Source organism: Aethalodelphis obliquidens, unplaced genomic scaffold, assembly GCF_003676395.1.
Source record: "Aethalodelphis obliquidens isolate GAN/ISIS:26980383/991018 unplaced genomic scaffold, ASM367639v1 scaffold72, whole genome shotgun sequence".
Classification (NCBI taxonomy): domain Eukaryota; kingdom Metazoa; phylum Chordata; class Mammalia; order Artiodactyla; family Delphinidae; genus Aethalodelphis; species Aethalodelphis obliquidens.
Window position 1 is genome coordinate 165,672 of NW_020838016.1, and position 17,137 is coordinate 182,808.

General features: G+C 36.3%; 1 protein-coding gene across 1 annotated transcript in view; it reads left to right on the forward strand.

Moving 5' to 3' along the window:
• DNAJC13 (DnaJ heat shock protein family (Hsp40) member C13) overlaps positions 1-17,137 on the forward strand; it is a 128,123-nt gene that overhangs the window by 6,671 nt on the left and 104,315 nt on the right. The window contains exon 2 of the mRNA XM_027091650.1: positions 9,846-9,926. Coding sequence (XP_026947451.1) covers positions 9,859-9,926 — 68 coding nt within the window. The 5' untranslated portion in view covers positions 9,846-9,858. The remainder of the gene's footprint in view (positions 1-9,845; positions 9,927-17,137) is intronic.

A 17,137-nucleotide genomic window follows, 5' to 3' on the forward strand; every position in this document is an offset into this window, starting at 1 on the left:
TTTTTAATGTGGGTAAAAATTAATGTTCTGTTAACCATTTATATTTTTTACCTTTTATTTGAAACTGAACTAACCTAGTGATATAATTCACTTAGGTTTTGAATCTAGTTACAAATAAAACTAGGTGTTTAAGGGCTTCCCTGATGGCGCAGTGGTTGAGAGTCCGCCTGCTGATGCAGGGGACACGGGTTCGCACCGCGGTCGGGGAAGATCCCACATGCCGCGGAGCGGCTGGGCCCGTGAGCCATGGCCGCTGAGCCTGCGCGTCTGGAGCCTGTGCTCCGCAGCGGGAGAGGCCACAACAGTGAGAGGCCCGCATACCGCAACAACAACAAAAAAGTAATCAGTACTAAAAAAAAAAAAAAAAAACTAGGTCTTTAAGAAGCCAGTAATAAGGGATTCTCTCTTCCGTCATTACTAAGGATTAGCCTTTGACTTAGCAATCGTTCTCCTTCCTCCTGCATTTTCAGTAGGATATAGATGTATGAGGAAGTATTAAGTTCATAAATTAGTTTCTATCATGTGAATGTCTACCATATTTTCAGGTGTAGTTTTACAATGTAGCAGAAAAGCAGTGTTTCTTTTGTAGGAGAGTTTGGTCAGAAAATAAAGGCAAATGTAGTTTTCCCCCAATTTAAAAGTTTTCACCTATAGCCAAGTTGAAAGAAATTTACATTAGGCTCCCCTATATTCACCTCCAAGATTTACACATTAATATCTTGCTATACTTGATTTATCACGTATCTATCCATCTTTCTATTCACCTTATTTTTTGATGCATTTCAAGACAACCTCATGTTTTTAATTCATTATTTGAGAGCAGAGTTAATGATGAAAGAGTTCATTCTTTCATTTTATAGAGTCAAGCTGGAAAGTTAATATCTGCTCTCTGGAAGTTGTCATATTTGTGTAAAAATCATTTCCAGTTGGTCATGCAAAATGTATGCTTTGAAGGCAAGTAGCCTTGATTAAAGCCAATTCCTTCATTCATTCACTAGTGTATTATTTTTCTGAGCATACTCATTCAGCCCTGGCTAAGTGCTCTGTTTGAGTTTTTACTTAACACGAGCCATGCACGTAGACTTAATTTTGCTATGTGTGCAAATTCTTTTGCTTATAGCCTGGCCGTAATCTGCTTGGGTGCTTGTGGTGTTGAGTCCCTTCATTCTGCTTTTTGTTCTTAGTGTCATTTTGATGTAGTCTTCTCTCATTGGACTCTCAAATCCTGCAATTTTTCGTCAAAATCATACCATCCAAAAGATTGTTCTCATTTTATCCATAAATGATCTTAAATGGATTGTCAGTTTTGCTGCCAGTAATAAATTAAAGAATGTGAGAACGTTAAGTGTTGTTTGAAAGCATGAAGCAAGGGAGCTCATTGAAAAAGGTGAATCTAGCCAAAATGCCAGTTAACTTGAATTTGACTTTTTAACCCTTAGTACAGTTCTCTCAAAAGAACAAACTGAGAAGTTGCAGAAAAGCTCTGTTGGTGGTATAATATTAGGATACAGAATAAGAGTAAGTAAAGCCAACTTTAGAGTTTAAGTGAAGCAGAATTACAGGGACTTCCCTGGTGGTGCAGTGGTTAAGAATCTGCCTGCCAATGCAGGGGACATGGGTTCGAGCCCTGGTCCGGGAAGATCCCACATGCCGCGGAGCAGCTAAGCCCGTGTGCCGCAACTACTGAGCCTGCGCTCTAGAGGCTGCGAGTCACAACTACTGAAGCGTGCATGCCCTAGAGCCCGCGTACTGCAACAAGAGAAGCCACCGCAGTGAGGAGCCTGCACACCACAATGAAGAGTAGCCCCTGCTCGCCGCAACTAGAGAAAAGCCCCTGCACAGCAATGAAGACCTAACGCAGCCAAAAATAAATAAAACTAAAAAAAAATTAGAGATACTTTCAATGTGAGTTAGTTACAAAGGGCATGTAAACTTGAGTTTTTCTCATCAAAAAGGTCTTTGAGAATTTGAAGTGGGACAGTCCTGCAGGGAAGGAGATGAAATTTAAGCGGTAATTAGTTTGAACAGATAAATTCTTGCTAATTTGAATAGCACCTTAGCAACTGGCAGGATGGCAAATGCTGGTGATACAGCTGCTACCAAGATCTCATCCAACAATTTTTACACTTTTTAAGCTGGACAATTTGTTGTTTTTTATCGAATATGCCTATAAATGACTTATGCTATTTTGCTTGATGCTAGAAATTCTGCAGATTTTTCATCGCTATTAATGCGAATTATGGTTGCTTATGAGTTTTTGCCTGTAAGCAACAGTTCTAGAACCACTTTTAGAGCTTATTTAAGAACTATACAGAGGAGATAATTGAATGGGGATTAAATTATTTTTATGGAGTTTTATGGAAACTTTTTTTCCAACAGTTTCATAAGCTGTAACTTATAGGCATCAAACATAAATTTTAAAACATTAGGTTGGTTTCAGGTAAAGAAGCATTTCTAAGAGCTGAAATTCTAAATGCCTAAGTAGGAGATATTTTAAATGTAGTAAATAAGATTGACTTGCAAAATAGTATATTTTGTAGGAATAAAGTTGAAATAAAGAGAAGCTTATAGTTAAGATGATTTTTTTTTTTTTTTTTGCGGTACGCGGGCCTCTCACTGTTGTGGCCTCTCCCGTTGCGGAGCACAGGCTCCAGACGCGCAGGCTCAGCGGCCATGGCTCACGGGCCTAGCCGCTCCACGGCACGTGGGATCTTCCTGGACCGGGACACGAACCCGTGTCCCCTGCATCGGCAGGTGGACTGTCAACCACTGCGCCACCAGGGAAGCCCCTAAGATGATTTTTTTTAAATGTCATCTATCATGGTTATCTTGGCTTTTATATTTTTTCTTTTTAAAAACACTTTAGGAAAGAAATTGTAAAGAATAAAATAATAATAATGATAATACCCTGATGTACTCCATCCAGTTTAAGAAATATGATATATTGGTATAGTTATTTTTGAATGAGCACATTAAAAACTATGAATACTGATTAAATCAATAGAACACTATTTTTGAAAGTAGAAGTTCTATGTGACACATATTGATGATATACATTGAATAGTACAAGGGCTGAAGTTAATAGATAAAAGATTTAGGATCAAGTAATTTAATAAGAACTTTCCCTCCATAATGCCTTAAAAAGTACAGGGGCCTGTAGGTAATCTTGAAAATGAAATAATAATGCTCCAAAGAACTATTGCATATCTGGGTTAGTATATTTAAAGTACAGTAGTAATTATTATGATTGCTAACAAAAATATATTTTTGAGTGCTTATTCTGATCCAGACATCACACTAACCCGTTTATTCAAGTTATCTCACTTGGTCCTCACCATGGCCTTTTGAGACAGGTACTGTCATCCCTATTTTATAGATAAACTGTGATTCTGAGAAGATAGGAAACTTTTGTTCAAGGTCATGCAGCCAGTAAATGGCAGTTATCACTAGTTTGTCTTTGACCATAAGTAATATTTTTAAAACTCACCACTTTTATCTTGGTGATAGCTTATTAAAACTAATTCAGCTTGTGTCTTATTAACACTAGCTTCTTGTGCTCATCATTAGTTAATGTTTAGTGTGTGCGATAGCAACTCTAGTTATCTGTGCTACAGGGAGGTATTCCAAGTGGGTCTTCCCAGATTGAATTATCACTTGACCACGGCACTTGGGGGACCTCTAGACTTGCTTTTACTCATTTTCCAATGGTTCTTTTGAAGTTGTTCCAACTGTCACTTTAAATGATACATAGTCAAGCTCAGAATATTTTTGTCTTATTTTTTCTGCATTTTTCTGGTATCTGTGCATTACCATTATCCACTAGTGAATTATCTGTGTGTCTAGAAATATCCTCATGGTCTGAAAGAGTTAATGCAGTTTCCACACCAATTACCTTCATTAGATGAAATGACTTTATCGCAAAGTGGTTGAGGTTTTATTGAGCATATAAAATAGATTTACTTGAAAATGGAGAGGTTAATATTGCACCATTGGGAAGTAGGTCCCAACCTATCTCATTAATCTGATTGTTTTAAAAGCTCATTGTTTGTTAGAATAGTATTTTTCTGTTGAATTCTCCTTAAAAAGTATCCTGAAACCACATATTGGTAGCAGATTTCTGTTGTCATGTATTTGTTTTGAACACTTCGTTTTTTTAAAAATATGTAAGTTTATCTATAGGTGGAAACATTTAAAATGTTTATTTTTACATAGTAGAGTATTTCAGCATTGGCAACATCTTTTTTGTTTTATTTCTTTTGCCCTGTGTTAAGTACTGTAATTTGTTTCACTGCTTGAAATTGTGAGTTTCAAAGTTTCCAACAATTGCCTAATCATATTTCCAGGTGAAGATAATAATTGGAACTAGTTCTGAATTAATCTAGGAATGTGCTGTCAATGATAAGTCTGTAATTACATGGTCAGAATGAATTTATTTTGATTTTCTAAATTTGAAGGAAGGTATTATAGTTAAGCTTAAGTTCATAGAATGTGGAGTTAAGCAGGTTGAGTTCAAAAGCCTGGCCCAATCACTTACCAGTTGTTGTGACCTTAGAGAAGTGGTTTAATTTCTCTAATTCTGTTTTCTTGTCAATAAAATGGGGATCATCATTCCTGTATCTTAGTGTTGTTATGGGGAGAGTGAGATACATAAATGGGTGGTAAATGCCCAGTGTCATCATTAACACATGATGAATACTTAATAAAAGTTGCATAATTTCAGGACATGTCATAATTTTTTGGTTAGGGTCACCTACCCTCGCCAATTTTAGGATAATCTTTACTGAGGATTCAGAATAGAAAAACATTATCCTAATTTCCATTTTGAGGCTGCGCAGGCACTAACATTAGCTTTGAATTATCCCATCATTTCTGGGGTTGACTTGGCTACTTAGGTAAGTATTTCCTGCCTTCATTATCTCTCTGGTATATCCTTACCTAAATATAACATGGCTGAAGGTGAGCTTTTCAGGTAGAGGAGTGATTTTCTTCCATAAAGAGCACTTCCATTTTACTAGCCTTAGCCTTTTTTGGATTGTTGTCATTCAGGATTGGATGCAGAATAGCAATATCACTTGTTGCTTCCTAAAACATGAGAGGTAGTTATCAAGTGTGCTGATTTTGGCCATAGGAACTTGTATTGATGTCCAGAGAATCCTTTAATCCTACATTATATTTTTCTGTTAGCATTGTCATCTGCATCAGGAATACAGTATTTTTTTTCTGACAGGCCAGCTAGTGGTATACTTCTTAAATTTTTAAAGTTTAATTTTTTGGGACTTCCCTGGTGGCACAGTGGTTAAGAATCCACCTGCCAGTGCAGGGGACATGGGTTCAATCCCTGGTTCAGGAAGATACCACACGCCACGGAGCAACCAAGCCCATGCGCCACAGCTACTGAGCCTGAGCTGTAGAGCCTGCGAGCCTCAACTGCTGAAGCCCACATGGCCTAGAGCCCGTGCGCTGCAGCTACTGAGCCCGCGTGCCTAGAGCCTGTGCTCCACAACAAGAGAAGCCTGCGCACCAGAATGAAGAGTAGCTCCTGCTCGCCACAACTAGAGGAAGCCCATGCGCAGCAACAAAGACCCAAGGCAGCCAAAAAAAAAATTTAATTTTTTGAGGGTAAGAACACTTAACATGAGATCTATCCTCTTAACAGATTTTTAAGTGTACAATACATTATTGTTAACTATAGGCACAGTACTGTACAGCAGACTCTAGAACTCACTCATCTTGCATAACTGAAACTTTATACCTGTTAATTAGCAACTCCCCATTTCCCCCTCACCCCGGTCCCTGGCAACCACCATTCTACCTTTCTGCTTCTGTGAGTGGGACTATTATAGATAACTTGTGTCAGTGGAATGATGCAGTATTTGTCTTTCTGTGACTGGCTTATTTCAGTTAGCATAATGTCCTCAAGTTTCACTGGTGGTGTTGAATATTGCAGGATATCCTTTTTTAAGACTGAATAATATTTCATTGTGTGTGTATACCACATTTTCTTTATCCATTCATCTGTTGATGGACATTTAGGTTGTTTACACATCTTGGCTTTTATAAATAATGTTGCAGTGAATATGGCCATGCTGTCTCTTAGTGGTCCTAATTTCAGTTCTTTTGGATAAATACTCAGAAGTTTGATTGCTGGATTATACGATAATTCTTTTTTTTTTTGGCCGTGCCATGCGGTTTGTGGAATCCTAGCTCCCTGACCAGGGATCAAACCCAGGCCCACGGCACTGAAAGCGCTGAGTCCTAACCACTGGACCGCCAGGCAATTCCCGAATCTATTTTTTAATTTTCTGAGCAACTCCATACTGTTTTCCATAGCGCACCATTTTACATTCCCATCAACAGTGTACAAGGGTTCTAGTTTCTGTACATCCTCACCAAAACTTGCTGTCTTTTATTTTTTTGATAATAGCCATTGAACAGGTGTGAGGCAGTATCTTGTAGTTTTGAGTTGCATCTCCCTGATAGTGACATTGAATATCTTTTCATATACCTGTTGGCCATCTGTATGTCTTCTAGTAGTTTAATTTTATATTAATGTGTTTTATCTTCTCTCCCTTTATCCTAACCTTGGAACTCTCTGGAGTCTAGTATTTTCATCACCCCCGAGTTCATAGGTCTCCAAAAAGTTGTAGATAAGCCTTCTTGATGTAAACTTGTTTTAATTCATTCCCCTCCTAAAAAATCCGTTTGAGTTACATATTCCCCCAAACCAGTGATACTTATGAGATCATTCTTTAGGGTTTTTTTTAAAATTCTTAAATTTGCTTTGTTATTGTGAGATTTCCCCCTCCCCTTTGATTTATTAGGGATCTTTACTCCTGGGTCATGCCATAAGTTCTCTGTGGCTGTCATTTTAAACTCATATTATTTTTTCTCTCACTTTCCTTTTAAAGTCCCTTGATGAGGTCAGCCAGTCTTCACTCAAAGACATTTTCTTTCTTGTCAGTTTTCTCTAGATAGGCCTTTGGTTCAGTCAGTCATTCTGATGTAAGAAATTGTGGACTCAGAATCCAAACTCCACTCTTCAATGTCAGCCATTTACCTTTTCTGTCCTCCTTTTTCTTACATTTTTCCAATCTTCAGTTACAGTATGTAAGGGGAAAATATCATCTGTAGACCTATAGTTTTTCACTTTTTTGGCACCTTTTCAGAGATCCAGCCTAAGTTTCTTTTCAGCAATATCGTTTACTACAAGTAATTCAGGAGGCAGGGATGATGTGTGCTGGTGTAGTAATTCTTGGTTGGCTGCCTGTGTCATTTCAGATATACAATCCAGAAAAAACAAAACAGCACACCAAATGATAGGACTATATTTAACTGTCTCCATGCACACTAGTAGGAAGATGTCATTGACTGTTAAGAGATATTTCCTCTCTGGTAACAATAATGGTTTCTCTGAACTTGCTGTTACTTGTGGTTCTCCTATTATTCCTCAGAGCATGAATTGATGATGTTTTTCTGGAAGGTTTGCCAAAACCTTATTTGGGAGTACCTGTTAGAATATCAAGTTTGAAGTGGCCATCAGAATTGCTCATGGGGTTGCTGAATTTCATTCATTCACTCAAATACTCATTGAGCACCTGTTTTGTTAGGTACTCTTGCCAGCTCTGGAGAGCCTAGAGAAAATGAGCATAACAGACAAAAATACCTCTCTGGATATTCTAGTAGGATTAGATAAATAATAAATAGACTAAATTGCACGTTAGACTCTGAAAGGTACCCTAGAGAAAATATGAGTAGGAGTTAAGATAGAGAGTGTAGAATGAGGAGGGTAATCACAATTTAAAACAAGATAGTTAGCCTAGGCCTCATTGTAAAGGTGACATTTGGACAGAGTTGAAGGAGCTGAAGGTGTTAGCCATGTAGATATCTAGGGGAAGAGCGTTCTACAATACATAGAGTACAGAGGCCCTTGCTAATTTGCTGATAGAAAAACAAGAAGAATGAAGAAAGCAATGTCAAAATAGAGGTATCTTTAAAAATGTGTTTGCCTCTCAGATACATATCCAAGAGAAATGAAAACATTCACACAAAATGATTGTTCATAGCATGATTGATAATAGCCAAAAAGTAGAAACAACACAAATGCCCATCAACTGATGATAAAATGTGTTGCATCTATACAATAGAAGGAAACTGATCCATGCCACAACATGGATAAACTTTGAAAATGTTATGCTAAGTGAAAGAAGCCAGTCACAAAGACCACATATTGTATGATTCTATTTGTATGGGATTCCAAAATAGGCAAGTGCGTAGTGACAGGAAGTAGATTAGTGGATGCCAGGTGGTGGGAGTGAGGGGGATTGGGGAGTGGCTCCTAGCAGGGGTTTCTTTTTGGGGTGATAAAAATACTGTGTTGGTTGTAGAACTCTGTGGATATGCTAAAAACCCATGAATTGTACACTTTTAAAAGGGTGAATTTTATGGTGTGTGAATTGTGTCTCAAAAAGCTGTTATAAAAATGTTTTTGGATAAAAATGGTTTTATTCTAATTATGAAAAGAATACTTGTTGACTAAAAAAAGTTTAGACATATAAAGATGTAAAGAAAGCTAAGCGAACCATACTTCTAACCATACTTCTAACCAGTTTGCATTATTGACCCTTTGGTATGTACCTTACAGTATTTTTTAGAGAGCATTTCTAATTATTAAGGGTAGGAAGCAATAGCCAAGTGACACAAGAAATAAATAACCATATTCATTTTTTTTTTTTTTTTTTTTTTACCATATTCATTTTTAACTTTTATTCAGTGTGAAGCAAATGATGCAGAATTTTCAAAATTTATCATCAGTCTTTCATTAGTAGCCAGTTTATGCAATTATTGTGTAAAATTAGCTAAATTGAAATTTTTTCATGAGATAAATGGATTCTGGATTTTTTACACCTCAAGGTTATAGTCAACAAACTAATCTTGAAATATTGCACATAACATGGTCCCTCTGCCTGTGGCTGTTAGGAAGTTCAACAATCTTCAACTGTCCTGTTTAACTAGAGAGTTCACTAGCCAAACTGTAACAAACATTTATAAACACTTAATTTCTGCACTCATCTTGATGTTTGCAACTACACTTTGAGTAGCATTGGTCTAGTATGGAATACCATGTGACTTAAAAATTATTTTCTCAAAGTATAATTCTGTGGAAAAAGGTTAATATTCTGTAAAAACAGGTTAAGTGGTATGAATGACAATCTCAATTTTGTTTAAAAAGTTATTTTTTCTAGATAGAAGAAGGGAAGCTAGAATGATTATCTTTGGATGCTAGGATGAAAGATGCTTTACTTTATGAACATTAAAAATTTTTTATGTACTTGAATTACTTTTATAATGAGACTATTAAATTAAACCTTACTTATTTACAATAGGTTCCCTTTAAAGTGACAGGGACAGCAAGATGGCTGACACTTAGCAACTAAGTGTTTAGCTAAGTGTTTTGTCTAATAGACAAAAACCTATTAGAATTGGTTTGACCCTTGGGTGCCCATCATGTGTTAAGACATTGTTTGGCAATGTGAGATTTAAAGATTCATTTACTTTAACATTTTTTTAATTAGGTTCTCTGCAATCGAGATGTTGATAGAGGGCGATTCTTGTCCTCAAGAAACCCAGTGTAGTGGAAGAGAGTTGTGGCAATATGCTGTGCTAAAGGCTGTGATAGAGAGGTGAACAGACCATCCCTATCCTTTAAAACCTTACGGTCGTGTAGAAAAATTGGTGTCTTAAAATCAGTGCCATATGGCAGGCTATGAAATTATGGTATGGGAGATTCAGGGAAAACTCTTAAGGATAGCACTATTATGAAATTTATCCATATTTTTATCTTTCAGGTTTCAGCACAAAATGAACATAATTAGGGAAAATAAGGATTTAGCATGTTTCTACACAACAAAACATTCATGGAGGGGAAAGTAAGTATTTCTGTTGGCTTTACTTTTCTCTGCCTCTATAAACATTACTTTTTTAGTGTCTTGAATAGTACTGCACAACTCAATAATGTCATTCAGCCCTTCTCTTCTGAAAAGCATATGTACATATTTTAAATGCAAATGCTACATTTAGAATAAATTATTGTTCTTTTTTCTTTTGATATGTCTGGTTTTCTCTGTCTGTCTTGGGAAGGAATTTGGTAGGAATTAAAAGGAATATAAACCAGTTATCCACTGTCTTGAATGCTATCAATTAACGATGAGGTTATGTAGTAGTGGAGTGTTAACTTCACAACTCTGTTGCTTAAAGATAAGCCTATGTTATCAATACATATTCATTTCCATTTGACTCTCAGGGAAAATATGCCAATATTGCATTTTGTAATCTTTTTTTAAACCTGTAATGAAATGTAAAAATTGGGTTTGGTCTCTTCCTTGGGAGGGGATGATGACATTTTTCAGTAACTTGTGTGGTCAAAGCAAGGTGTACATGCTTATGTATCCTTTTGTAAAATGGATAGTAATTCCTACCCCTCAGACTGATATAAGGATTAAATGAATTGATATGGAGTATGTGAAGGTTTTAAAATTATACCTTAAATACATTGAGTATTCAGTGAATGGCACCTTTTGACCATTACAAAAAAATTTAGTCTATGGTCATTTTGAGTAGTAATAAGTAAAATGAGTGTGCCACACTTTGACAAATAGGTAACCACATTATTCCAGATCAGACCTCAGACAGATAAAACATGACATGTGTACAAAGCCAATAACTTTAGTTCTTACTCTTTTTTTTTTTTTCCTCTGGAGGATGAGGAGAGAGGTTGGGGTAGTTCTTATTTTTAACTTTCCATTTTTTAGGTAATAGTGTTGTAACTTCTTAGAATGGTGCAACATCTGAATTCTGTAGTGTTTCTGGTTTGCATTAAGAAATTGACTATAATTTTGAAAGATTTGAGTGTTTAATTTTGTTTCCTTTTAGTAGCTCAGTTGTATGAGCTACTTAATTGTTATCCTGTGGAATACTTGTCTTGAAATTTTTTTCTTCAGGTAATTTCATAGAGCAAAGTTAGAATATTGGCACATCCAGAATAGTATGAGTCTCTTTAGTTCTTTTAGCCTTAAAAAAAGTTGTATATTTAAATGATCTTTATTTTTTCCTCAAGAGTTAAATTGCTCTAATCATCATAATATAGCTTTTGTTTTTTAATACAATTATAGCATACTGTTGAATTAATTCTAAAGAACAAACTTCCAGTAATACTTTTTGCTTCGTGAGCTTATCAGTAACTGTGATCACCTGGAAAAACTTTTAATGTTCTTAGTAATGACTGTGACTTAAAACAATCCTTTTTTTTCTTTTCCTTTTTTGTAATTATTTGGAGCAGAACTATTTCTGTGCTCCAAGCACAATTCCTTACCTCCATCATTCACACCTTGAAACTTTTTTGTTTTGTTTTTATAACAGCTTTATTGATATAATTTACTTAACATAAAACTCACTCTTTTTAAGTGTACAATTCTGTGGTTTTTTTAGTATATTTGTAGAGTTGTGAACCATCACCACTATTTATAGAACACTTTCCTCACCCCCCAAAAATACTCCTCTAAATATATTAGCAATTCCTCCCCTCTCCCCTCTTCCCTGCATCTGGCACCCACTAATCTATTTTTTGTCTCTGTATTGCTTATTTAGGACATCACATATAAATGGGCTCATCCAATATGTGATCTTTTCTGACTATCTTCTTTCACTTAGCATGTTTTCAAGGTTTATCCACGTTGTAGCATGTGTTAGTACTTCATTTCTTTTTATTGCCAAATCTATTGTATGGATATTGCCACATTTTGTTTATCCATTCATCTGTTGATGGACACTTATAGTGTTTCTACGTTTTTACTATTATGAATAGAATAGTGCTACTATAACACATACAAGTTTTTGGGTGAATCTGTATTTCCAGTTCTCTTGGCTATATACCTAGGAGTGGAATTGATGGTATTGGGTTGGCCAGAGTTCATTGGGGTTTTTCCGTAACATCTTACCAAACACCCAAACGAACTTTTTGGCCAATCCAGTATATGGAGTTACATAGAATTATATGGTAACTCTATGGTTAACTTTTTGAGGAATAGCCAAACTGTTTTCCAAAGTGGCTGCGGCATTTTATAATCCTCTCATCAATGTATGAGAATTCCAATTTCTCAACATCCTTACCAACACTTGTTATTGTCTTTCTTTTCATTTTAGCCATTCTAGTGCATATGAAGTGGTATCTCATTGTGGTTTTGATTTGCATTTCCCTAATAACTAAGATGTTGAGTATCTTTTCATGTGCTTATTGGCCATTTTTTGTATATTTCATGAAATGTCTATTCAAATCATTTACCCAGTTTTTAATTGAGTTGTTTATTCTTCTGTTGTTGAGTTGCATAAGTTCTTTATGTATTATGAATACAACTTCCTTATAGAGGTTTGATTTGCAACCCTCCTGCTCAGTGGGTTGTCTTTTCACTTTCTTGAGGGTATGCTTTGAAGCACAAAGGTTTTAATTTTGATGAAATTTTGATGAATCCAATCTATTTTTTTCTATTGCCATTTGTGCTTTTGGTGTCACATCTAAGAAGCCATTACCTAATCCAAGGTCTCAAAGATTTATTCCTATGTTTTCTTCTAAGAGTTTTATAATTTTGATTTTGGGTTAATTTTTGTGTGCAGTGGGAAGTAGGGATCCAGCTTTATTCTTTTGCATGTGGATATCTAGTTATCCCAGCACCATTTGTTGAAAAAACTATTCTTTCCCCATTGAACTGTTTTGACAACCTTGTCAAATATCAATTGACCGTAAAAGTTTATTCCTGAATTCTCAGTTCTATTCCATTGATCTATATGCCTTGCCTACCGTTATGGCAGAACCATATTGTCTTTTTTTTTTTTTTTTTGGCCGTGCCACACGGCTTGTGGGGTTTTAGTTCCCCGGACCAGGGATCAAACCTGGGCCCATGGCAGTGAAAGTGCTGAGTCCTAACCACTGGACTGCCAGGGAATTCCCAAAACCATATTGTCTTAATTACTGTAGCTTTGTACTAGGTTTCAAAACTAGAAAGTTTCAGGTTCCAACTTTGTTTATTTTCAAATTATGTTGCCTTTTCTAGGTCTCTTGCATTTCCAAATGAATCTTAGAGTCAGTAGTCAATTTTACAAAAAAGGCAACTGGAATTTTGATACGGATTGCATTGAATCTATAGATCAATTAGGGGAGTATCGCCACCTTAAGAATGTTAAGTCTTCTGATCCACAAACATAGGATGTCTTAACATTGAAATCTTTTAAAATTTCTTTCAACAGTATTTTGTTGCTTTCAGTGTACACACCTTGAAACTTTTAACTTCTTCTTGAAAGGTACTACCTTTTCCAGATAATGAATCATTTCATTAGGTTATATACATTATTATGTGGCACTGAATCTTTTATTATATTACCTATTTTATGTAGCCAATTCTAATCTAAGTTTAAAGTATTTCTCATTGGTCTTATGAAAAAAGTAAATGGTCAATATTAAAAATTTTCTGTTGTTTCAGAGTTGCTATTTGAACCCTCTCTCTAGCAACACATCTATATGCAACAAATTTTGTGTGTGATTTTGGGGTTTTAGGGCCTCAGTTTTAAAGAGATTCCAACTCAACCCCAACATTTTAGAAAATGTTATTGATAGTGACAGTAAAGATGGACAAATATTTTTCTTTATCTTAATATACCTAAATTAAAGATAACCTTTCCAGATATTTCCCTTGGGGATATTCATGTGACCTATTTCATTTTACCTTTGTAATAGTTTTCATATGTTTACATTGCAGCCGCTACTCATGTTTTTAATGATTAAGGTCTCTTCCCCCCTTGGCTAGCAGAAATGCTGTGTTTGTCATTTTCCCACTTGTAAAGTACACAGTTAAATTATATCTTTGTCTGGAAGGAGCAGGAAGGGGGAGGAGATTTCAGTGGTAAAAAGCACTTTTCTTTCATGAAAGAACAAAGTTTCCTTTTTGACCTGGCAAGTCATTTCTGATAGGAAGGAAGATGCATACATTTTAGTTAAAGCAGAAATGCAGATTCACTATGGAAAACTTCACAGTAATGTTGAAAATTAGATGCTTAATTTTTTTCTGGATGGAAATTACATGTAAAATCTACCTGTGGATCACTTTAATATTTGCATACATTAATTGTAGCAAATGCTCTGAATTTAAAAGTAGCATTTTAGTATCTGAACAGGATTTTAACTGCAGTACATTGGGATATATCATAATCAGTCTATGAAATTCATTGGCAGTTGCCCACTACATTCACAGACAGCCTGTGTAATGACTAGATACAGGAAATTGAGAGAAGAGTTGAGGGAAAGGGAAGCTAGTGAATTTCTCATACCTTTCTTATAATGTAGGAATAGAATCCTACAAGAGAAGAGAGACTCTTCTCTTTAGCTGCCTGGCATTTACACATCTCACCAACTCTGATAACTCTAGGAAACCTGGGGTTTTTTTCCCCTGCTTTGTTGATTTTAGCCCTTGACCCTGCCAGCCTCTAAACCTCACATGCGTCCATCCTGAATTCTCTTTGTGTTTTCTTTGTACATCTCTTTGTGCTTATTATCAAGCAGTCTGGTATTTGAATATCTTTCAAATGCAATAGGATCACATCTGCTAGGAATTTTATATTTTACACACAATGCTCTATTAAAAGCTAGTTTTAGGAGCAAAGAGTCTTTCCAGCAAATGATACTTGAACACCTGGACATCCACATGCAACAAAATGAATCTAGGCATGGATTCTACATCCTTCACAAAATTAACTCAAAATGGATCACAGACCTAAGTGTGAAATGTAAAATTATAAAATTCCAAGAAGATAACATTGGAGAAAATCTAGATGACCTTGGGTTTGGTGATGACTTTTTAGATACAACACCAAATACATTAGCCATGAAAAAAATGAATTGATAAGTTGGACTGCATTAAAGTTGAAAACTTCTGCTTTGTGAAAGACACTATCAAGAGAATGTAAAGACAAGCTGGGAGAAAATATTTGCAAAAGACATATTTTATAAAGCACTGTTATACAACGAATCCTTAAAACTCAACAATAAGAAGACAAACAACTCAATTAAAAAATGAGCCGAAGATCTTAACAGAGACCTCACCAAAGAAAATATTCAGGAAATTCCCTGGCGGTCCAGTGGTTAGGACTTCACACTTCTACTGCAGGGGGCACGGGTTTGATCCCTGGTCGGGGAACTAAGATCCCACATGCTGTGCGGCGCAGCCAAAAAAAAACAGGAAAGAAAATATACAGATGGCAAATAATTCAGAGAAATGCATGCAAATGTAGAGATACCACTACACATCTACTAGAATGGCCAAAATCCAGAACACTGACAACTCGAAATGCTGGTGAGGATGTGAAGCAACAGGAAATCACATTTATTGCTGGTGGGAATACAAAATGGTATAGCCGCTTTGGAAAATAGTTTGGTGGTTTCTTACAACACTCAACGTTCTCTTACCGTATGATCCAGCAGTTACACTCAGTTTACCCAAAGGAGTTGAAAACTTATGCCCACACAGAAACCTGCACACAGATGTTGATAGCAGCTTTATTCATGATTACTGAAACTTGAAAACAACCAAGATGTCTTTCAGTAGGTGAATGAGTAAACTGTAGTACATGCAGACAATGAATATTATTCAGCACTAAAAAAAATGAACCATTAAGTCATGAAAAGACATGGAGGAAATTTAAATGCATAATAATATTAAATGAAAGAAGCCCGTCTGAAAAGGCCACGTGCTATATGATTCCAACTGCAGTATATGACATTGTGGAAAAGGCAAAACTTTGGAGACAGTAGAAAGATCATGGCTTTCAAGGTTTAGCAGGGAGGAAAGGATGAATAGGCAGAGTTCAGAGGATTTTTAGGACAGTGAAACTACTCTATGATACTGTAATGGTGGATACATGTCATTATACTTTGGTCCAAACCATAGAATGTAAGGCACCAAGAGTGAACTCTAATGTAAACTGGATTTTGTTGGATAATGATGTGTCAGTGTAGGTTCACCAGTTTTAACAAATGTATCACTATGGTGGGGCTTGTTGATAACGGGGGAGGCTGTGCATGGGTGTGAACAGGGAGTATACTGGGAATCTTTGTACCTTCTGCTTAATATTATTGTGAACCTAAAACTGCTCTAAAAAAGCCTGTTTAAAAGAAAGCTCCATGTGAGCAGGAAAAAATATGGACCCTGCATCACAGAAAATAAGTCCTTAAAATACTACGTTTCGGGCTTCCCTGGTGGCGCAGTGGTTGAGAGTCCGCCTGCCAATGCAGGGGACACGGGTTCGTGCCCTGGTCCAGGAAGATCCCACATGCCGCAGAGTGGCCGGGCACGTGAGCCATGGCCGCTGAGCCTGTGCGTCCGGAGCCTATGCTCCGCAACGGGAGAGGCCACAACAGTGAGAGGCCTGCGTACCGCAAAAAAAAAAAAAAAAAAAAAAAATACTACGTTTCATGGGATGCCCTTTAATTAGAAGTGGGACATTTTCTCACTGAGTTACCGCAGAATGTTTCCTATACATTTCTTTTTTCTCTTTTCTGAGGAATACAACTTCTAATGTAAATGAGCCCTCTCAGGTGAAACTCATCTTTCAAGTGGAGTTTGACCAGAATGGAGTATCCCGGTAATATAATGAGATGAATGATCAATTAATTTTGTTCTGTATTTTAAATATGAATTCAGCAGTCGTGGATACTTGAAACATAATGATACTGATAATAATTAGTTCAGTGACTAGTGGAGTGTTGAACCCTCCTGCCCATTATTCAGTCAACAGAATAAGAGCAATAAGAATAACATTTATTGATTATAAACACTAAGTGACAAGCACTTTACATGGATTATTTAATTCTCACATTATGAGCTAAGTATGCATATTATCCACATCTTTCAGATGCGGAAACTGAAGCTTAGAGAGGTTAAGCAAGTTATCAGAGGATACACAGTAAGTGAACAGTTTAGGCAGTATTTGAACCCAGGCAGTGTGACTCCAGAGCTGATGGGCTTAACTGTCAGAGTGCTTACCATTGATCTCTTAACTCTTTGAGAAAACTTGCACTTCAGTTATCCCTAGTTAC